The following is a 23040-nucleotide window of genomic DNA, read 5'->3' on the forward strand; positions in this document are numbered from 1 at the left end:
ATAAAGATACCATAAGAAAAACTACAAATAAATAATTTCTAAAAAAGGTTGTGAATGTACAGTAGATATGAAATACTTTTGTGTTGTGGATTCTAGAAAAATCTGCGGTGTGACAGGGCTGCCACCTGGTGGTTTGTGTTAAGCATCACAAGTTCGGCCATATCTGGCAAAAATGAATTCACATAAAGAAACTGATGCACTTGCAGACTGATCTAAGGGAAGTGTAATTAAGGTTTGTCATGAAGGTTTCATTTTGAAAGGATCAGAATTTTGTCATGCAGTGTGTGCATGTGTAGTGTGCAGTGTATTTAAACACTTTCACAGTTTCACTGTTCCCCACAAATAAAATGCAAATCAAGACATTTTACCATGTTAATTACCACAATATCAATTAGTAAATTCCTCTGCCACACATTTGTAAAATAAAAATACCAGAAATAAATAAACCCAAGGGTATGAAGAATAGCAAGACGGTGGTGGTGGTGTGTGGGTCGGGGTTGGTTGGCTGTATTGATACTGATGTGATCAAATGTGATAGAACATGATAGAACATAAACCTAACTTAATTTAAATATCAGAACATTTAGGATCTTTATAAACCTTTATAGTTTGTTTGCTAGTGTTTATAAATGAACTAATCAATTCCCACCAAAAAAGCTTAATTACAAACATTTATAGTATGATTTCCTGATTTCCTGGGGCAACAATAAAAAGTAGTTAATCAAAACATGATTCTCATTTTAAGACACCTTTATTTTTAAAAGTACATGCATAATCACAGAAACAAACATTTGATTAGCTTTAGCCACACTAAATACTTCATTATCATCTATTTGGTTTGGAATCACCAAAAATGGTAGCAGTTTGTGCAACAGATAGTGTAAGGGAAGATGGTTTTGATCCTTCAGTCAGTCTGTATGAGTGTTCTGTCTGTCTGTGTAGCTTTTCTCTGGCTACTCTGGTTTCCTCCCACTTCCTAAAACATGACAGTAGAGAGATTGGCTTCTCTAAATTGCTCATACATATGAGTGAGATGCTTGGTAAGTTATTAGTGCCCATTGCAGGGTACATTCCTGCTCATTGTCAAATGTTTCCAGGTGAGCTCGGGACTCAGCACAATCAGGTTACAATAGTTACCGAAGATAAATGAATTACTGAATTAATAACAAACAAAAACAACAATAAAACTGTAAGATCAACACAAGAGCATAAAGTTTTCATATGAAAGTGAAGAAACCTGAGTAAAAATGGGAAAGAGCCACTCGGTGGCTGAAGCAAATGACCGACGAAAGCAGCTCATACTGAGAGGTTCATATTGAGCAGTACACTGTTGTTGATGAGTTGTTTCCTCCTCTCAGGTTTCATTAGTGCACTGCTCGTTGTGCTGTGCTGGCCACAGGCAGATTAGATACACACCAGTCAATCCTATTAAACAAGTCAGTGTAAGCTGCAGTGATCAGAGAGGGAAACACACTCGCTCCTCTTTGTCTTTCTCATAAAGCCTCAGCCATCCATCCCACCAGGCCACACAGTTTGCCTCTCCCTCTCAGATCTTAGGCTTGTCCACCTGCCTGTTAGCCTTCCGGAAAATCGTCTTGATCTCTTCCGTCACCATGTCCTGCCAGTTATCCCTGAAGAGGAAAGAATTTATAAAACAGAATAAAGATATTGCAGCTATTGAAATGATATTTGATCTGTTTGTTCAGTACAATACGTATTAGGTAGTGACAGTACTGTGAAAAAATCTCAAGACTTCTGTGTCTGGAGCTTTTCCTTATGTGTCTTGCAACTAATGAGTTGCAAGACACATAAGGTTTTTATTTCAATATATTTTTCCTTTTTTGCTCAGTACTGTACTTTACATACTTTGTATAAAAATCAAGTTTGTACGACACAACACAATACTAATAAAACAAGGCTATGCAAAAAAAAAAAAAACGAAGACAACCACTTTTACAAAACACCATCACCAACATGTACCACAGCACCACATCACAATACAAACAGCATGCAAGGTTCTACCTCCTTTATATAGATTTAGTGATTCAAGCTTTTCTCTCAGCTTTCTTTTTCTTGTAAGCAGCAATCTCTTCAGGACTCAAACCATGGTTATCCCTGGTACACAAATCATACCCACCCATATGAATCTAGATGTCCATTTAGATAAGAACATTCATATTGATGATAATGAAACAGTGTTTTGAATTATGCATTATTTGTATGTAAAACAACGTTTTGTGAAGGTTCCATGAATACATTCATTTTGATGTATATTAGATGGATAAAACATAATCTTACCCAGATTTGATCTCGGGAGGCTTCGGCAAAGGCTTTGTAAAGTCATTTTTCCCAACTAACCAGTATGTTTCTTCAACGCCTTTACCCTAAAACATACATCACACACAGTATCATGTGGACAGAAAGGTGGATTTTTAGATTCATTCAAAACTGACCAAATAATTTTTATATTTTACTATATGTGCCAGTATAAAAGTAGGACCTTGCTGATAATTTTATATAAACTAATGTTTATATTAAGAGGTTTGAGATAGACTCAACTTTGTTTAAAATATTTATTCAAAATGCTGAACCAGCTTTGGTTATGATTGATAAGCTTGGTTCCTCCCTATAAGCTTATCCAGTAATAGTTAACCATCAACTGATTTTTATTCTGTATACATACCATAAACACTGCAGTTATAGTTGTAGCTTCTCATTGTGACATTAAAAATGAAAATAATTTTTAGTAAATGTTTTTAAATGTACATAAAGTAAAATGCAGTCAATATTCTACCTAAAATATCCAATTTTTGCCATTATATCATATTGATGTATTTATGTCATCTTTGATAGGTAAAAAAAAAAGTCCACTTCTGCTATAGTTTTCTTACAGCCAACAACAGTGTGGTAAATTAAAAATGAGGTACTAGCATTGGTTGCACACTGTTGCTATTTACACCAGTTTACCAATAAAACCAGCATGAACCCAGCACTGTGTGGTATGTATGTACCTTCAATTCTGTTTTTCCTCTAATCTCTACCTGGTATCCCTCATTCATTGAGTGGAGAATTTTCACCGTGCTCATGTTCACGTGAATTCTATAAGCTGCAAGAAAATCCAATTAGTATATCCCCTTAAAGCTTGTCCACATCATCACTTAGGTGTAGTTTGCATGCCAAAGCTAAATATAAATCAGCATCAGCAGGAAAATATAAAAATAATATAGAATAGAGAAGTTTCTCACGCAGTCCCGTAGATTCCATACGAGAGGCGGTATTGACTGTATCACCAAAAAGGCAGTATCTAGGCATAGTGAGACCCACTACTCCTGCAACACATGACCCTGTCCACAGACAATGCATGTTGGGTTAGTGATGTCTGTCTGTAATGCTTAGTTCCTAATGCTAGTACCATAATGAAGCAGAATACCTGAATGAATGCCGATCCGTATCCTGACTGGAACGTCTGGCATGTGCCGCATTTTAAAGCTTCCCACAGAGCTGAGAATGTTCAGAGACATGTTGGCTATCTCAGCTGCATGCTTATTACCATTCCTCTTCGGCAGTCCTGACGCCACCATGTAGGCATCTCCTATGGTTTCTACCTACCAGTAAAAGGCCCAAATAAATAAGATAAATAAATAAATAAGAAGTGACCAGAAAAAATGGGTTAATTAATACTATGTTTACAAAGTACAGCTATGAACACAGTATAATACATATCAAAAACCTCGAGAAGCTAATGTTGCTGTTCTGTAAAGTCACTTGGTGATACTAATGCCAGAATGTAATGTCAAGAAAATAAATGTTGATTAACCAAATGTTCAAATACAAAGCAGAAATAAAAAAATTTTTTTTTTACAATTGGTGGCTCAGTGGGTAGCACTGCCACCTCACAGCAAGAAGGTCCTGGGTTCAATCCCCAGGCAGGGCAGTCCGAGTCCTTTCTATGTGGAGTTTGCATGTTCTCCCTGTGTCTGCATGGGTTTCCTCCGGCAGTCCAAAAACATGCAGTCAGGTTAACTGGAGACACTAAATTGCCCTATAGGTGAATGGGTGTGTATGTGTGTGTGTGTGTATGTGTGTCTGCCCTGCGATGGACTGGTGCCCTGTCCAGGGTGTTACTGTGTGCCTTGCGCCCATTGAAAAGCTGGGACAGTCTCCAGCACCCCCCTGCGACCGTGATTGGACAAGCGGTTAAGAAAGTGAGTGAGTGAGTGAGGTGAAGTGTACAACTGGTCTATGTCTAACTGTAACATTAATTTAAATAAAACACTCATTTTGCAGCAAGACATTTTGAAAATGCAATTTTTAATAGCTTAAAGCCTAAGCTAATTTTAAGTGTGTAGCTGCCTACTTTAGGTATTTTACTCTCTTGTAAAGTAACTACATTGAAATCTATTTAAAAATTTTTAAAAGCAAGTCTGAAAATACAGGAACTTTCATGGTAAGACATAAAATAACACATTTAAAGACACACAACTATTTAAACTGTTAAAATGATAATTAGCTAGTTAGTCTATTAGCTAGCTGGCAAAAAATAAAAAAAATAAAAAAAAGTGCCTCTAACTGGTGCCACACCACCACTTTTATTAGGTGAATTTGGTTTGGATGATTTGTAATTTAAATGCTTACTATAACCCCAACTTGAATTCCTGTAAACTGACAAAATATAAAATGAATTCACATTCTACAAAGATGCACAAATCAGCAAAATACCTGGCAAAGCAAAGCTGGTATTAAATAAACTCTTGCTAGGTGTTGCTTGAGACTGTGAGTTACAACCTCACATTGCTGTGAGGTCTCAGTTACTGTGTGAGAACTAAGAGATAATAAAAACGATACCTTGTAAACATCATGGTTGCACAACACTGCATCAAACAGTGTATAGAGATCATTGAGCAGATCCACAACCTCGATTGGATCACTAAGTGAGGAGATCGTGGTAAAGCCAACTATGTCACTGAAGTAGATGGTGACCTGGTCAAAGTACTCCGGCTCCACGGAGGCACCCGTTTTCAACGCCTCTGCCACAGATCTGCAAAACATTGTCCATCATGAGTTAACTAGCAAAACACGGACCAGTCAATGCAGCAATTCAGATGGATTTAAACTAACAGAGAGACATTAACTCAAACAACCACTCTACAACAATGGCAAGCAGAAAACCAATAAAATGTGCTATATGTTAAGCAACAACATTAGACCACAGCAGGTTTTATTTTTTTCAGTCAAGAACTCTGATGCTAGTGGGCACATACTTTTTACAGCTTAATAATGGGCCTCAAATCACCATCTCATAACAGCACAAAGCAGTGTACTTCAGTGATCTCCATAGTCTTCAGATCTGAGTCCTGGATAACACTCTTGTGATAATGAAAGATTAGCAGGATGACTGTAATACTGACTAATCTGCATGTCACACATGTCTGTTCTGATGTATTAGTATGGTGTCCCTAATAAAGAGGCCAGTGAATAACGCAAAATACCTATATGATAAAAATGTATTTCTTACGGCGGCAGCATTTCAGACAGAAGTTTCTCTGTGCGCTGTTTCTCTATCTCCAGCTCCTCCGTCCTTTCTCTGATCAGATCCTCCAGGTTAGAGGAGTACTGCTCTAGCATGCGCAGCATTGAGTCTATGATGTTGGTCTTCTTCCCTTTGTTTATGAGCTTAAACTGTGAGAGATGTAAGAATAAATACTGAAACAAGGACACACAATGTTATTCATGCAAGGCTGTAATAGTAGTTTAGTTATTAAGGTACTGGAACAATGATCAGAAGGTCAGGGGTTAAGGTTTTCAGTGTTGGGCTTCTGAGAATTCAGCTGTAAGTGTAAGCAACTGTGTTTAAAAGCCTCTGCTAAATGCCTAAACGTAAATTATGCAAAGCATCTGTGTTGAGCACGTATGCTCAATAACCCAACTAAAAATGAGTGTGTGATCTACCTGATCAAATATTTCATCGAAGGCCGGTCTCCTGTCAGGTTGTTCACTCCAGCACTGCTTCATCAGCTGGATACATTCTAGTGGAGCCTGGTCTGGAGCTACAGTGGGTCTGCACATTGGTGGAGGCTTCTTCACCTTTCTAATGATCTCTGCATACAATATAATGCTTTAAAACAGGCAAATGTAAACACAACTATGCGTTTAATGCCTAATTTCATCATTTATTATTCATATATAACCATTTTTTTCTGCACTGTGTAAGAGAAACATTCGACACAAGACAAAAATAAAGCTGGGAAAGGGCACAGTTTGTTAAAGGCAGGTCATCACAGGTGTACTTATTAACTACCATGCTGCCTCACATTAAAACATTAGATGTTAAACAACTACTACAGGTAAGAGTCCCAACATACAAAACAAGTGTTCATCGTGTTTGCTTTATAGGCCAATAAACAAACATCTGTCTTTATAAAACTAACCTTCAGGAGGAAGTCCAAGCATGCAGTATGGAGCTCCACGAACCACCACCTCCTGGAGTATAATGGCAAAGCTGTACACATCACCTTTATATGTTCCTTTCCGTGCATTGTCGAGGTCTCTGAGTAGTTCTGGAGCTGTCCAGAAGAGATCTAAACAAGCAAGGATGACTGTTGAGTTTAGCAGTTACTGAGATAGTTTGCTGGATAGTTCAGTGTTAGTATTAAACATTAAATACGGTCTTTTAAATGAGTGAATTATGAAGTATTTGTTAACACACAAGGTACTCGGTAAATTACGCTAGACCACAATCCAGGGTTGGAATCGACAACATACAGACATGATTAGCTATGTCTGAGGGAGATGGCCGATGTTACTGCATTGTGCCCAGTGATTCTGGGGAAATCTGACCCACTGATCATCATGAGGTACTAAATGAATGAAAACACATAATCACATTTGGTCAAGAAAAAAGTGACTTAAAATATATACCAGCACAAATAAACACTTTTTTTTTTACCCAGGTTTCAGTGTAATGGTTCGAATTTTGTCAATAAATAATTTGATGGCTTTAACACTGTCCATGAACCAGGCTCATACCTTCTGGTGAGTGCTCCTCATTTGGAGCTTTCTGGGTTTCAAGAAGCTCATTAAAACCATAATCCGTGATTTTGAGAACAAATCGTCCATCCACTACACAGTTCCGTGACTTTAGTCTTCCATGAGGAAATTCTCTGTGGTGAAGATATTTCATCCCCTGTTTAAACGAAAAACAAGAATTACATTTTGTTTATTAATTATATACTCATTTACGTATATGTCTGATGCATGTGTGACAATGTATCTGTAGATCTGTGAGACCTAACACAGTTTACATTCTGGTTCACTCGTTTTCTATGATGAGATCCTAAGTTAAAAACCTTGATGAGATCCAGAAGTAATGAAGACTTGAACATCCAGTCGAGTTTAACATCATCATTACGCAGCAGGTCCTGCAGACTTCCTCTGGAGCAGTGCTCAGTGACTACAGCAAACATGCCACAATCACAGAAGAACCCCAAAAATGGGTTCACATTCTCATTTCTGAGATCCTTCATCTGCAGAAAGAATAAAAAAGCTCATATGGCTGGTATATTTCACTGATTGTTTAAGGTTAACTGGATTTAATAGGGATTTTGCCTACTTTTACCTTTGTAAATATTTTTGTTGTGCTCTGCTTGACCTCCTTGAATTGGCCCCTCTCAAATTTCTTGAGCCATACCCAGTCACCCTAAAAATAAATAAACATATAAAAACATGTACTTATTTGTTTGTGATATTTACAAGCCTCGGTACTGAAGTTTGTTCCACCTCGTAGACAGCCACGTTGGACGTTTCATGTGTTGCTGTTGCCAGACTGTTGACAGAGTGCTCGACTGATCTCATACTCTTCTCATCAGCTATACTTTTAGAGTCGCTGAGCTCCTGCAGAGTAATTTTCTAAAATAGTACCACGTAAAGACAGAGGTTAAAGGAACACTACAGTGTTTCAACCTTAACTTTATTTATTTAACATCTCTACATACACTATGCGACCAAAATATGTGGACACCTTTCCTTTTACTGACTTAATGTTTTTGCCACACACATTACAAACAGGTGTATAAAAGCCAATTGTATAAAACTATATTATATTCGTTCAACTTTGTGGCCTGGGAAAGGCTCTTTTCTGTTCTGGCAAGGTCCACAAAGGTCCCTCAAGATCCCTGAACATCTTTGGGGTGAATTAAAATCTTATTGCAAGTCAGGGCTTCTTGGTTGTGTAGCCATAAAAGAAGAAAGGCATTTAAATACCTACAATTATGCCCCCTCCTTTATTGGATGCCCAACAAGCTCAAAGTCAGGTCTTCATAAAAGTTTGGACATACAGTATATATTATGTACAATTACTCCAAACAATATTTTAATACATTCTCTCTAGTGGGAACGGTCTATTCTCCCTTTTTAGAAATGCTACTACTACCTCTACTAGTACTACTACCTCTACTAGTACTACTACTACTACTAATAATAATAATAATATGTAATGAAAGCACAGGGGCAGCTGTTGTCTAAACATGTATCTTTAGTAAAAGCTCTCATAATCTTTAGTTAACTGTATAACTGGTTCTTACAGAGCTAAAGTTACTCCTTTAGATGACAGCTTATATCTTAATGACAGGTTAAGTCACAACACCACAAAAATATGAGAATTTTTGGGGACTGTAAGCAATTGATTGCTTGTCTCATGAAAGGTATGCTTAATGCTTAATATTACTACTAAAGTCTACTAGCCTCCTTCTTATTGGATAGACAGAAGTTGCAGCTTTTCTGATTTGTTCTAAGCTGTTCTCAGGAGCACTTCTGAGAGATCATGTCAGTCTATACACTCCAGTTATAGGCGTGGTGCCTGTCAGCAGTTTTTCTGTTCTTTGTCAGTATATAGAGCTCTGCACAGTATTATCACCCAATTTAATGGTGAATGATAAGTCAATGTAACCAATCAATACATGTTAAATAATCCCACATACCCGTTTACTTAACTGTGGATTAATGAAGCTCAGGTCCTCTAGAGTAAGTAAGATTCTGTTTGGTCCTCTCACCAGCTGAAGCTGTTGAATTCTTCTCCTGACAAAAGCAAGGCACACAAATCACGTTCAAAACCTGCAACTCTAAAATAGTTTTACCAAAGAATAAACAAAGTAATATATTTAGAAGTTACCTTATGAACAGAGCTATTCCAATGGCACTGACTATTAAAGCAAAGATAATCGCAAACACAATGATGACGTAGATCACATCCACACCTAGGAAACAAACAGGTACATAAAGGTCATTTAAACATAAAGGTAACAGGTTTATTTTTAAACATTTACTTGGTAATTAACTGTTAAGTTTAGCACTGATCTAGATAACACTTGACACTGATTGTGTATCTAAATTAATAACAGGAAAGGGTTTAAAGTTATTTAATGCAGTGGTCCCCAACCTTTTTTGCACCACAGACTGGTTTTATATAAAATATAATTTTACGGACCAGCGGGGGCGGTAGGATTTAAAATAAAATATTAAGACGTGACTGAAATAGAAGAGGAACAGACAGATGTTATTAAAAGAGAATCAGTTTTTTTTTAAATAAAACATCTTTCAGAGTGTGATTGTCAATAAAACATAAAAAAATAAATTATTTATTTTTCTGTGCGGCCGGGTAATAAATGACACGGTGGTTGGTGACCACTGATTTAATGCACAATTTTCACAATAGCTGCAACTGGATGAACAATGTGACCTCATGAATGAAAAAAGGTCAAAGGCCAATTGCAAGAAAGATTCCAAGATCAGTCTTTGTTAATGTTCAAAATTTCTATTTTCGTATATATCAGCGGACGCTCTGACATTTTTATTTTTGGTGTATAAACAGAAAAGGTATTTCTGCTTTTACATGAACAGTAATTGTTAGTCATTCTTAGAAAAAACCCTATGAGAGAAAAAGTTCATTCATTCATTCATTGATTGTCTGTATTACCACCAGTTTATCCTGGTTAAGGTCACAATGGGTCTGATTAATTGGGCACAAGACAGGAAATATTTCAAGATTTCCATTTCTTGCTGTCACTTTATTTATGCTCTGTTATCAGTGCTGCACTCTTTGATCTGATTGTTATTTATTAATCTAAAACTCATTCACCTGAAGTTATTAAATATGCATATTCTGTAATCTGTGATTTAAATATACCACCTGTAATGTGTTAAAATAACAGTAAAATAACAATCTGTTGTAAGTCCTTCAGACCAGTTGAACATGTTGAGGTACCTCCGGTGCAGATGGTGTTGGGACTGAACCAGCAGCTGGAGTCAGCAGATGGAGCTGAACCCCCAGGAAATTTAATGGACCTGCCAGCATATCGCACCACGTTTGATCCCAGATCCACCAGATAACAAAGATATAGATCAGTCCCCCAGCCGTCAGAGTCCAAGATCACGTAGTTGGTCTGTCCGTCCCCCTGGGTGTCAATCTGGATGTTCTGGTTGAAACCTGCAAACGTCAGATTCCGTGTAAAGAAGGCCAGGTTGGTTCCTGAGAGCCACTGGCCGGCTCTCCGTGCATTGTGCATGGCTTTGGCAAGGAGGTAAAGTCCACTGTAGATTGTACCAAAAAGTGGAGAAACCTGAAATTCAGCGGTGATGAAAAAGTATGAAAAAATAAATAAATCAATAATAATGTCAGATTAACACACACTCACTTATGTGTTTCAGCTTATGTGTACTTTTTATGTTGTTATTAAATGCAGCAAATTGATGAATCATTTACAGCCCAGGCTGAAGAGGTACACAAACATCTGGGCTTATAACCGCCACAAAAGTCAGATGTTCCAGTGTAAGGAGTGGGTGGGTGTCATGTGATAAGTCTTCTATTCATGTAAGCCCAGTTATCATCCCCTGTCCCCTTGCCTTACCTGCTGAGGATCCTGGGAAATGGTTAGCTCCTGCTGTTGTTTGGCCGTGTTAAATGCCTGGTTGAAGGACATCAGATCTGATGCCACTGTTACGGTGAGCACGGCATCATAAGCTTTGCGCAGCTTGGTGTTATTTAAAATAGCAAAGTAGGAGGTATCATTGTAAGGCAGGCTGTACAGCAGAGTGTCGTACGGTATGAAGACGTAGCGGCCGCTCGCTAGACCCATATCATAGGCCTTCAGCAGGAAGTTCATCTGCTGCTCTCCACCAATCAGCACTGAATGCATGCACATGATAATAACTGTGAAAGACAAACACATGAGATTTACTACAGCTTCAGCAGCTTGGATTCATTTATTCATTCTCTGTTATTCATTTTCACTAAATGCTTCATCCTGGTCAGGGTCACGTGACACCCAAAAAGGCACAAGGTGGAAACACATCCAGGACAGGGTGTGAGTTCATAGCATAGTGACACACACTAATATATATTTACTTTCTGCATGTATTTGTGAGGTGGGAGGAAACCTGAAGTACCTGGAGGAAACCCACATAACTATGGAGAGAACATGCTAAATTCTCAGACAGTGACCGGAAGCAAAGATTAATCCCAGGACCTTAGAATCTATGTTGTTGTGCACCACCCACTCTACCAGCTGCGCCACCATGTGGGCCTAATCATGATCCAATCATCTTGATGTGACTGTTAAGCATTTCTTTCAAATGCATACACATTCTGAACTCTTTTGGAAAGGCATTCCAATAGATTTTGGAACATGAATGTGGGCATTTGCCTCCACTTAGCTATTTCATTAGTAATGCTGAGCACTGATGTTGGATGATAAGGGGCTGTCTTGCACTTGGCAATCCAATTATTCCAAAAAGGTGTTGGATGGTGTTGAGGGCTCTGTGCAGGGCAGTCATTAAAACCAACCTCAAAAAGGACCTTCCCAAAACTGTTTCCACATAGTTGAGTTTGCATGCTGAAGGCATTAATTTGCTTTAACTTGGACTAAGGTGTCATTAGTGAAGTGGGTGTCATTTAGGACTTGGGTTTGATCCTCAAATTGTCTGGGTACTCCAGTTTGTCCCTACCTCACAAGAACATGCAGAAGGTGAACTGGCTGCTTCAAAATGGCCTGAGGTTTGCTAAGTGGATGTGTGTAGGTATGTGTTGGCTAGATTGGCATCCTGCTTGTGTTCAGTGTTGGCAGCAGACCCACTTTCAGACCAGGACAAACAGCTGGTTAAATGCACTAATAAATAAAACTCCAAACCATCAAAAACATCCCCAGAACAACATTTATCCCTCCAAACCCAGACCGCCAGATGGTAAAGTGGCATTTTTTGAAAATTTATTTGTTCATTTTCTCCTTTTTCACCTAATCCAGTCATGTCCAGGTGGAGCCTATTTCTCTTGTGCTATCACACTGTTGCCACCCCCCCCCCCCCCCCCCCCCATGATCAAGGAGGGCCACGGTTGTCACTCGACCCCTTTGACACTTGTGCAGACACTAATCGTTTCTTTTTACCCGCCATGGGGGTCTCACAGAGCGCAATATTGTGATCAGCCTGCCCTGTGCAGGCACCCCGACCTGCTGGCAGAGCAACAATGAGGAACCGTTGGGATTCAGATTCCAGAGCTTGAGATCTCAGTATTGGCTGGATGCACCACCCAAGTGCTCGTTTATATGGGATTTAACACTCCAGAGGACACTTTGGAGGACTACCAACTCTTGCTTTGCTCTTCAGCAGTTTAAAACTTGGAAGCTGCAAGCAAGTATGATGGATTTTAAATTAATGTGTGCTTTAGGACACTGTGATTTAGTTAGATGAACTCATGTAGCCTATCTGTTTGATGCTGAGCTGTTGTTGCTTTTAGACATTTTTATCACATAATAGCAGCAGTTACAGTTACAGTAATCTGGGGCAGATCTAGCATTGTAGAAGTTTTAGAAGTTTTGGAAAGGTGGCATTATGTGACAATGCCAGTTTGAAAGCAGTGAGCTCCTCAGTACAACAAATACTACCCTCTTCTGTTAACAGAGAATAAATGACTGTTACTAATAAAAAGAAATGCTCACAAAGTCTTTGTAATGCATTTTATCTTCATACGTGCTCACCTGAAACCTGGATTCTTAAGATCCTTTATAAGGACAATAAAGCCAGTGACCATTCCCACCCACAAGCACGACCATCCTCTGTTGCATATTAGGCACCAAGCCTGAGGGGTGAGGTCCTACAGATGCTTCCTGGCTTCTGATCTTATTTACTTGGTCTATAAATTAGAAACAGTGTAATATTGTCTAATAGTCTACAGTAAGTGTGCTCAGTTGACACAGCCATAAAACTACACTAGCTCACTACTGCTGGTGCAATCAGCCAGGCTAATTCTAATAATTTTATTACTGTAAAAATAAAAAAGCTAGTTTACATAAGCATGGATTACCTTTAATCTCTCCAGCCTTCTGAATGTTCATCAGCATATTCTCTAAGTCCGTGTCATTATTCCCAATTGATGCAACGATGCCTATGGGAAGTCCTTGACTCCTGAGAGAATTGGCCACTTTGTTAGCAGTGTCAACCCATATATCCTCATTAGAAGACACAATCCCAACGTTGGCCCAGCTGAAATACTTCAGAACTGTGAAGAGAACCCGAGTGGGTGAAGGCAAAGTCCGGGCAAATGTTGGATAGCTGTCAATTCGATCCAGTTCATAATTGATACACGCCCAGGAAAATATTGCTTTATCCCAGTTCTTTCCCATTAAAGTGGCTGCATTGCAATATCCAGGATTTGCAGGTCCTACAAAAGCATTGGCTTCTTTTTCATAAAGCACAAATGTAGTCAGGGCTTTGGAAGTTTCACACGGCTCTTGGAGAACCACAAAGTCCATTGTACACCCGAGGTCCAGACTGACGTCCCTGTTTATCCGATCAATAGCTAACTTCGATGCGACTGCAGGTAATGTTTTAGAGTAGACAGAGTCACAGTTCCAAGGGCCGACGACCCCGACTTTAAAAGTGAGGCGCTGGGCAGGGCAGGGACAAATCAGCAGTGCAAGAGTGATCAAGAGTATCAGGTGGAAATGTGGCAGTGTTAAACTTTTGGGTTTGTTTATGAGAAGTGGGGAAAAGGGATTGCTGGATAACTCCCACAGTGCACCTCCAAAATGGAAAGAAAAATGTTGCATTGTCCTCTTTTGTATCCGTTATGCTCAGCGGACCTCACATGGCAGTCAAATTAAAGCAGACCTAGTATACAGATACAGTTTACTTTTCCTTTAGAAACATTTACACAGTATGGTTGTATAATCATTTAAAATGTATTTTTATAGATATGGGTAAAGGCAAGATAGGAAAACCACATAGAATTTTACAATAGCACAACATGTAAAAATTCATGAAGGCCATTATTATACATGTAAGTCCTTTGTTTTTTAAAGAAATATTAATAACATTATTTTTACTCCATTTTTTTTTGTTATTGCAGGCAAAAAAAATCATATTTATTTTGAAGCTCAATAATTACCCAGTTCACAACCTGAAGTGTTTTATGCTTAAGACTTGTATTAAAATAAATATATTTAAAATATTTAAAACAGCTGTATTTACAGCACATACATACTGTATATAAATAGGTATACATTTAGAATGCATATAATGTAAAAGCTTCTTTGTTTACGAATGTAAATAATAATAATAATAATAATAATAATAATAATAATAATAATAATAATAATAATAATAATGATAATAATGATAATAATAATAATTATTATTATAATAATATTGATAATGATAATGATAATAATAATAATAATAACATTAATAACAATAATAATGACAATAATAATAATAAAAAAATAATAATAACGACAATAATAATAATAATAATAATAATAATAATAATATTAATAATAATAAAATTAATAATAATAATGACACTTACCATCATTAAGCTCTTGGGTTGCAGGTCAAAATGATTGGCTTATTCCTCTCCAGTATTTGCAGTCAGTGTATCAATAGATTTGTGATTTTCCACAAAAGGGTTTTCAAAATTTTATCAACCATTTTTTAAGTATAATAATACATCTTTTACAGGGTTGGTTATTAAAGATGTTTCTATATTTTTGGGATGTAGAAGGAGCCAAACGCTGCACCATATAGCTATCCGTCCAATTCTGTCAGGACTGGTAATTGCAGTAGTTGAGGTTGGGTTGAGAAACAACTTCAGCACCCAGGAGAGCTCCTTAGTTCCTGCTGTTAGTTACGCCAAAAACACAGCGGTACACCCATCCAGCTCACATCCCAAAACCAGTAACGTCTTCTTACCTCTGCTCCGGGGCCTGCGCTCCATCAGTACCATTATTCTATAAGCTCCTGATTATTACCTCAATCTGCATTTGTTTACCATTCTGTTATCCTGAACAAGTAGAAAAGTTTTGTGTGATAACATTTCCTTTAAAAGAAACAGCAGAAGTCTTTTTTTTTTTTTTTCTTCTTTTCTTAAGAAATAATCACAGACACGAGTCTTTCCGGACCATTCAGTCTTCTCAAAGTGACCCCTGGCTGTGACGTAACCATGAGCCCCAAGTCTAATCCATACTTGGTGAAGTGCCGGGTAAGAGGATTGGAAATGAAGCCTGCGTTTATGCTTCACTTGGTTTCACTAAGAAAACAACTGATTCACTTCAAGTCAACTCATTTGTATAAAAATTTGAAAACATAAAAGTTTGCTGTAATATTATTTAATAAAAACACAGCATGCTATTTTAATTTCTACTGTAATCATATAAAATTTTTATAGATGTTAATTTAACACTTCAGGTGTTTGTTGCATTAATCCAGGCAACATTTTCAATATTGAATGATCAACAGTAATGTATTTGTATTGTTTAAAACCATGTTAAATCCACGTTTAGTAAAAGGATGGAGAAAGTTCCAGTGCTTCCACTGTGGTGACACAGCACAGTAATTGGGCTTCTGCTTTACCACAACAGTTCAATTGAATTAGTGCAAATGCATGTTGGGAATAATTAAAGTTAACGAGAGGGGCGCTTTCCTGAGCAATCCCCGGAGTTCTAGCACATTTACATGAGTCAGTTAAACGCTGGTGATTTGAGAAGTCTCTGAGCTCATTTAAACAGAGAAGACGTACAGCCTCCGGTTAGTAACATGGAGATTTGGAAAAATCTTATTTACTGTTGGGAAGCTGAACTGCAGACCAAAGCAAAAGAGTTTAAAGAAAAACAAGTTCTAAATTTAACCAAATGTTACTTTTTATTTTCATTAAAGAACCACACTAATACAACTGCATGTGTTATTACTTTATTCCACATATATGCAAACTACACCTGAGGTTTCTGATTGTAGCGTTTTATTTTAACTTTAGTTTTACTTCATGCTCATGTAAACACGCCCCTTAAACTTGATGTCTCTATGGGAGCAGCTTGTTTGTTTACCACCCCCTTTTTTGGATCTGTTATTTCTCTGCATCTGATTGGTGTAGTAAATTCAGTGGCATATTGGTAAAAAAATACAGACCCTTGACTCAAAAAAGCAGAGAGAAAACAGTGGACCCCCTTTTCACTTTTAAATGACCTTTCCAAAAAATAAACATTAACAAAAAAATGAAAAACTGATCTGCACCAGTGCTGACATTTTGAGTGCCTAACCTTTCATTGAATTTGATTTAATAAAATTTTGCGTATGTATAATTTGTGTGGATTCTGCTCATTTAAGTTGTCCTCCAGGCCGCCCAAGAAGGATGGGTCCCTGCTGAGTCTGGTTCCTCTCAAGGTTTCTTCCTGTATTTTAAGGGAGTTTTTCCTTGCCACTGTTGCGCTTGGCTTGTTCAACAGGGGTTTTTGGTCTGTTGGTCCTGGAGTCTGTAAAGTTGCTTTGAGACAATGTCCATTGTAAAAAGCGCTATACAAATAAAATTGTCTTGACTTGACTACGGACAACAATTGGCAAGTCCGAGGGAACGAGGGCTTTAGTGATCCCTCATGACCGTTGTAATTGTGACCTCTGCTGGCTGAGGGATAGCGCCTGCACAATGAGACGGGGGATACTGAAGATCAGTGCATGACTCTCTTTGTGTAATATGACCCCGCCTCATATAGGTGAAAAAAAGTGGTCTGCTACTGCACACTTCTCAGAGAGGGCGTATTAGTTACAGCCCTCCTGGGTCAGGAGTGGAGGTCAGCAGCAACAGCAGGTGGTAATACAAACTGGGTAATTAGATACAACTACACTGGAGGAAAATTTGAAAAAACAAACAAACATATATATAAGATTTGACAGTTATTGGAAACAACTCTACACCTGATTATTTAAGTGTTTCTCCATGTGTTTATATCAGTCCTGTGCCAGAAGAGGAGTGTGTATGATTGCACAGACACAGAGCTTAAGTTAATATTCCCCCTGAACATTAAAATGAGGGGAAAATGTGAACTGTGTGTATTCAACTGTGTCAAAGCTGACTGAATGATTTTACCCCATCAGGCAAGAATGATATCGATCAAGTGGGTATCAATAAAAAGTAGAAAGTCAAAGATTTAACTCTATATTAGGTGCCTTTATGTGACCTGTATTTCCTTGGACATGCTGTTATATACAAATATAAAAAATATGATTTATTTTAGGCCATGTCTTTTAACAGAAGAACTGGGCAGTGGTAGAAAAGAGCACTGGTAGCTCAGCAGTTATCAGAAGACTAGTAATCAGAAGGTTGCCTTTCATGCCCCACCACTGCCATGGTCAGGGCCCTAAGCAAGGCCCTTAACCCCTCAGTTGCTTGAATTGTGTTAGGTCATAATTGTAGGTCGCTTTAGATAAAAGTGTCACAAATTTAAAAGGATGAAATGTTTAATTTTTGTACAGCACATAGCATTACAGTCAGACAGATCAAAACCATTGCTGAGTAAACTAAAGACAAGAGTGGACGTAGGAATGCTCTTCGGATCAGAAGAGGAACCCGTCATCCTCTGGCCCTTGTATTACGCTCATGTTAAATAAAACACTGTACAAATGATATATAATGATATAAAAATGCTAAATTACAATAATTTTTGTCAATGAGTGCCTCAGATGCAGATGTTATTTTGATATTTACATTTACATTTTCAGCATTTAGCAGACGCTTTTATCCAAAGCGACTTACACAATGAACAGAACACGATGAGCAATTGAGGGTTAAGGGCCTTGCTCAGGGACCCAACAGTGGCAACTTGGTGGTGGCGGGGCTTGAACCGGCAACCTTCTGTTTACTAGTCCAGTACCTTAACCACTGAGCTATCACTGGCCCATATATGATGATATACTGTCATGCCTCACATTTTTGTGAAAGTCTACTATGTTTTGTCCCTGAGAGAGAGAGAGAGCTAAAAGGAATAAGGAGGCAAGGCTTATGTAAGAGATAGTTCGGAGGGCGGTAATACAACACCTCCTTTGTATTGACCCATAAACAATAAGCCTCTGAGCCTCTTAAATATTGTACCTTCACAGCTTCAACCTGTGACCAGAAATAGTGTTAAAGAACTGCACACTCAGCACCTGGGAACCAGCGAACATGAGAACACCATGACAGCTGCATGATATGATATGATAAAACATTATATGCTACTAAATGGCCAAAAGTATGTGGACAGCACCTCCTGTTAAATTTAACCCTTGCCAGTAAGTGTATAAAATAAATTTTTATTAGCATCAGCACCTGACATCACAAATGCAGTTTGACTGAATTTGCACAAATTCCTACATACACAGTCTATAATATTGTGAAAATTCTCTGCAGCAAAAGTAAAGGATGTTAAAGCTACAATGTAGACGGGGAGGAAAACACTCAGGACAGAAAGCCAATCCACTTGGACAGCACACATTTGATGTACATACTCTCTCACTCACACCTAGAAGCTATCCTGCTAATTTATGTATTTTTGGGGAATATGGGTGCAGGGTTTACCCCTGCATTACACAAAGGTTAATACTCTCTAAAGTGGTTAATAAAAAGAAAGAATGAATAAATGGTATCAAACATGTTTATATAAAACAAGGACTCAAGGTGGCTCAGTGGGTAGCACTGTCGCCTCACAGCAAGTAGGTCCTGGGTTTGATCCCCAGGTGGGCAGTCCGGGTCCTTTCTGTGTGGAGTTTGCATGTTCTCCCCGTGTCTGTGAGATTCCTCCAGGAGCTACGGTTTCCTCCCACGGTCCAAAGACGTGCAAGTGCGGTGAATTGGAGATACAAAATTGTCCATGACTGTGTGGGTTTCCTCCGGGAGCTCCGGTTTCCTCCCACAGTCCAAAGACGTGCAAGTGAGGTGAATTGGAGATACAAAATTGTCCATGATTGTGTTTGACATTTAAACTTGTGAACTGAAGAACCTTGTGTAATGAGTAACTATCGTTTCTGTCAGGAATGTAACCAAAGTGTAAAACATGACGTTACAATCCTAAAAATAAATATATTAAACAACACAAGGGGGCAGTGTGTTCTCATTTGATATGACCAACAAAATCAATAGAACCAGAAAAACATATTTTTTGACCATATGTTACATGATGCCAGAGGTTTATTACAAATTCAAACACTTGACACATTACTTATGCAAATGACACATTACAGTATATTATGCGGTTAAATCCACTGTGGTTCCTCCACATAGAAAATCCTTTAGATAGAAAATAAATAAGTAAATAAATAAATAAAACCACAGGTCTAGCAAACACAACCTGTCTGGTAATCATTTCAGGTTCAGTCCCACAAACATTTACATAGTGTGAGTGATTTATTCATGCCATGCTCTGCAGTTTCTCTACAAATACTTTTACATTTTTGGCATTTAGCAGACGCTTTTATCCAAACTGACTCACAGTACTGTGACAGTATATTGTCTAAGCAATTGAGGGTTAAGGGCCTTGCTCAAGGGCCCAACAGTGGTGGCAGTGGTGAAGCTTGAACCAGTTACCTTTTGATTCCTAGTCCAGTACCTTAACCACTATGCTACAACTGACATAAACAAATAGTGATTGCACAGGTGACTGATAACTAAATGCTAACAGGTGTATTTAAACAGTTATTTCGAATAAAAGATATGCTTCCACATGGTGGCAATGATTTGGGGAAGCACACTTAATGTTTCTGAATGAAATAAATGATTTAGTGCTGTGCCCCTGTGCACACAGCGACGTCCATAAAGACATGGTTTAAAGAGTTTGATGTGGAGAAACTTCAGTGGTCTGCACAGAGCCCCGGCTTTAATCCCACTGAAAACCTTTGAGAACTGGAATGGTAACTGTTTTTTTTTCAGGAGTGATTATGGATGTTGGGTAATTTTTCCATACATGAAACATTCAAATCGGATCCACAGCTACCCTAATATAATAAAGTGATGATTAAACAGGCAATGAATGTATGAATGAAACATTTAACAATCAAATGAAAACATCATCTAGCTTCTGTTAATAAGGACTGGTTGTGGTTGTGGTTGTGCCCCAAAGGATCATTTGGATAACTTAAAAGGCCACGGGAGGGCAGAGTTGTATTGTTTTACTAAAGCTGATTTATTTATCTTCAGTAACCATTTCCATCATTATCAGGGTTGTGGTTAGCTGAAAAAATGGACGTTAGCTTGGAACACACACTCAGGCACTCACTTGACATGGACATAGGAAAAACATGGACAGTAAGTGGAGGGAAAAATCAAACCCAGGTCCCCATAACCCTCATGTTGTGCCACACACACCACCAATGTACCACCGGTCCGGGTCCTTTCTGTGTGGAGTTTGCATGTTCTCCCTGTGTCTGTGTGGGTTTCCTCCGGGAGCTCTGGTTTCCTCCCATAGTCCAAAAACATGCAGTCAGGTTGATTGGAGACACTGAATTGCCCTATAGGTGAATGTGTGTGTGTATGTGTGTCTGCCCTGCGATGGACTGGCGCCCTGTCCAGGGTATTACTGTGTGCCTTCCGCCCATTGAAAAGCTGGGATAGCCCCCCCCCCCCCGCGACCCTAACTGGATAAGCAGATAAAAAAGGCAGTGAGTGACGTGTTTTACCACCACTTTACCCTATTCAGGGTCACGGTGGGTACAGTTCACTGGGCGAAACGCATGGAACACCCTGGACAGGTCGCCAGTCCATTTCCATCACAAGACACACACATACACACATACACACATACACACACACACACACACACACACACACACCAAGGCAATTTTTTTATCACCAGTTAACCTGACTGCATGTCTTTGGACTGTGGTAAGAAACCTGTGCCACAGAGGAAACCCACACAGACACGAAGAAAACATGCAAACTCCATACAGAAAGGACCCGGACCGCTCTACCTGGGAATCGAACCTTCTTGCGGACCTTCGTGCCACCCACTGAGCCACCATGGCGCCACAGAATATAAACATTCAAACTAAATAGTTTGTGCCAACACCATTGGTAGTGCATTAATTAATGCATATTTTTACAAGGGTAGATACAGATTGAAATGTTCTTCCTGATTGCGTTCTTCTCTGCAGTTAGGAAATAAGCATCTTTTTGTACATTTATTATTATTTTGATAAAATATTTAATAATTCGGTAAGTAACGTGCCTGAGGAAATGTACTGGAGTAAAAGTAGCCAATTGTGCAGTAAAAACGTTGAAAATGCTAGTAAAGTATAAATTCCCACCCCCAAAAAACCTTACAAACAGTAAACAAAGTATTTTACTTTGCATCTGTTGTAACAAGTCATCAATTATGACATCAGAATAATAAATACAAATACTAATAGAATCTAGTCCTGTTTTACTAGTAAGCTTCAGCGTAAAGCCCAGCCATGGCAGACTGATACCAATGTACCAAGTACTCCATATTCTGTCTGGTTTGCTCTGTGTATTTTTCAGTAGCAGGAGATGGAAGCAGAAGGATGGATGAATAAAAGACCTCTCTCAAGTTTAGAGAGCTCACTAATGGTGCCGAGCCTCGAGGGGGCGAGTTCTCTGGTCACTTCATAGTCTCGGCGAGGACAGACCGAACGACTGCTGTGTTTGTGTCTGCCTGCGCTGTTCCTCTGTAGGTCTTTCTCTTCCATTTGCTTTCATCAGTCTGAACCTCCTGAAGGACGCATGTCCATTTCCATAGATGTTTTTCATTTCAGAGGTCAGTACACAGAGTTCTGATCATTTGGAGATGCAATTTTGTCTCGTCTCTTGTCGTTCTCACTTGTCATCAATCTGATATTATGCTGTTCCTCAGAAGCTCTCCTCCAGCTATCATCCCCCCCCCTCTCTCAATGGCTTTCACTTTGTCTCTGTTCTGACATATATACGTTTGTAGATGACCAAGTGCAATCTTCTCCTCTGAGACAACCCTGCCTCTGAGCCAAGGATATGAGCAGTGAAGAGTAAATGGCTTTTCAAGTATTCTCCACCCTCTCTCATACTTATTCAGCTGTAAAAGGCTGTTCACTCTGAACCCCTGAATTATACATTATTCCATCAGCACTGTGCCAGGTTAGTCTGAAAAAAGGATATCTCTAAAGCTTTGATGGAGCAGCACGTTTGAACGTTTTATATTTTTTTCTATGATTTGATTCTTGGAAGCTTTTTACTTATTCATTTATGCGGCTATTTTGGTCAGATCACTTCTCCTTGTTTGACAGGAGCATGGCCTCCTGGTCAAACAGGGGAAATACTGTTAGCCAGGTTTAGAAAATGAAGTGTCACATTAGTTCACTATTGCTGAGATCCATGGTTTGAATCCCTAGGGGTGCTATTGCCCGGTCGGGCATCTACATTCAAACATGATTGGCTGCGTCTGGGAGGCATGGGGGATTTTGGGGTGGCTGAGGTGTTTTACAGCATTGTGAATCAAATAGAATATAATCAAATAGAATAGAATAAAATAGAATAGAATAGAATAGAATAGAATAGAATAGAATAGAATAGAATGCCTTTATTGTCATTGCACAGTGCACAACAAAATTTTTGAGCATCTCCTTGACAGTACATGTATATACACACACATACATATACACCGATCAGCCATAACATTAAAACCACCTCCTTGTTTCTACACTCACTGTCCATTTTATCAGCTCCACTTACCATATAGAAGCACTTTGTAGTTCTACAGTTAC

At 38.7% G+C, this 23040-nt stretch overlaps 1 protein-coding gene across 1 annotated transcript; it reads right to left on the reverse strand.

Annotated features, from left to right (window-relative positions):
* Window positions 1-732: 732 nt before the first annotated feature.
* Window positions 733-14096, reverse strand: gucy2f (guanylate cyclase 2F, retinal). The gene is made up of 18 exons (XM_063016386.1): window positions 13352-14096; window positions 10902-11203; window positions 10259-10613; window positions 9167-9251; window positions 8976-9072; window positions 7777-7905; window positions 7616-7696; window positions 7347-7523; window positions 7027-7183; window positions 6429-6578; window positions 5950-6098; window positions 5516-5679; window positions 4846-5038; window positions 3431-3605; window positions 3246-3344; window positions 3012-3106; window positions 2299-2384; window positions 733-1631 (listed from the first exon to the last, which is right to left on the reverse strand). Exons 1-18 carry the CDS (start codon window positions 14094-14096, stop codon window positions 1547-1549), a joined length of 3324 nt encoding a protein of 1107 aa, XP_062872456.1. The 3' UTR covers window positions 733-1546.
* Between the last annotated feature and the right edge of the window lie 8944 nt (window positions 14097-23040).

Source organism: Trichomycterus rosablanca, chromosome 20, assembly GCF_030014385.1.
Source record: "Trichomycterus rosablanca isolate fTriRos1 chromosome 20, fTriRos1.hap1, whole genome shotgun sequence".
Lineage (NCBI taxonomy): Eukaryota > Metazoa > Chordata > Actinopteri > Siluriformes > Trichomycteridae > Trichomycterus > Trichomycterus rosablanca.

Bases quoted from the DNA above. Each gene is read 5' to 3' on its own strand.
- gucy2f (XM_063016386.1), bottom strand. From the start codon at position 14,096: ATGCAACATTTTTCTTTCCATTTTGGAGGTGCACTGTGGGAGTTATCC. The intron at 7,906-8,975 runs GTATGTGGGATT...GTACTATTTTAG, and splicing joins ATCCACAGTTAAGTAAACGG to AAAATTACTCTGCAGGAGCT. The intron at 1,632-2,298 runs GTAAGATTATGT...TTTCCTCTTCAG, and splicing joins CCTCCCGAGATCAAATCTGG to GGATAACTGGCAGGACATGG.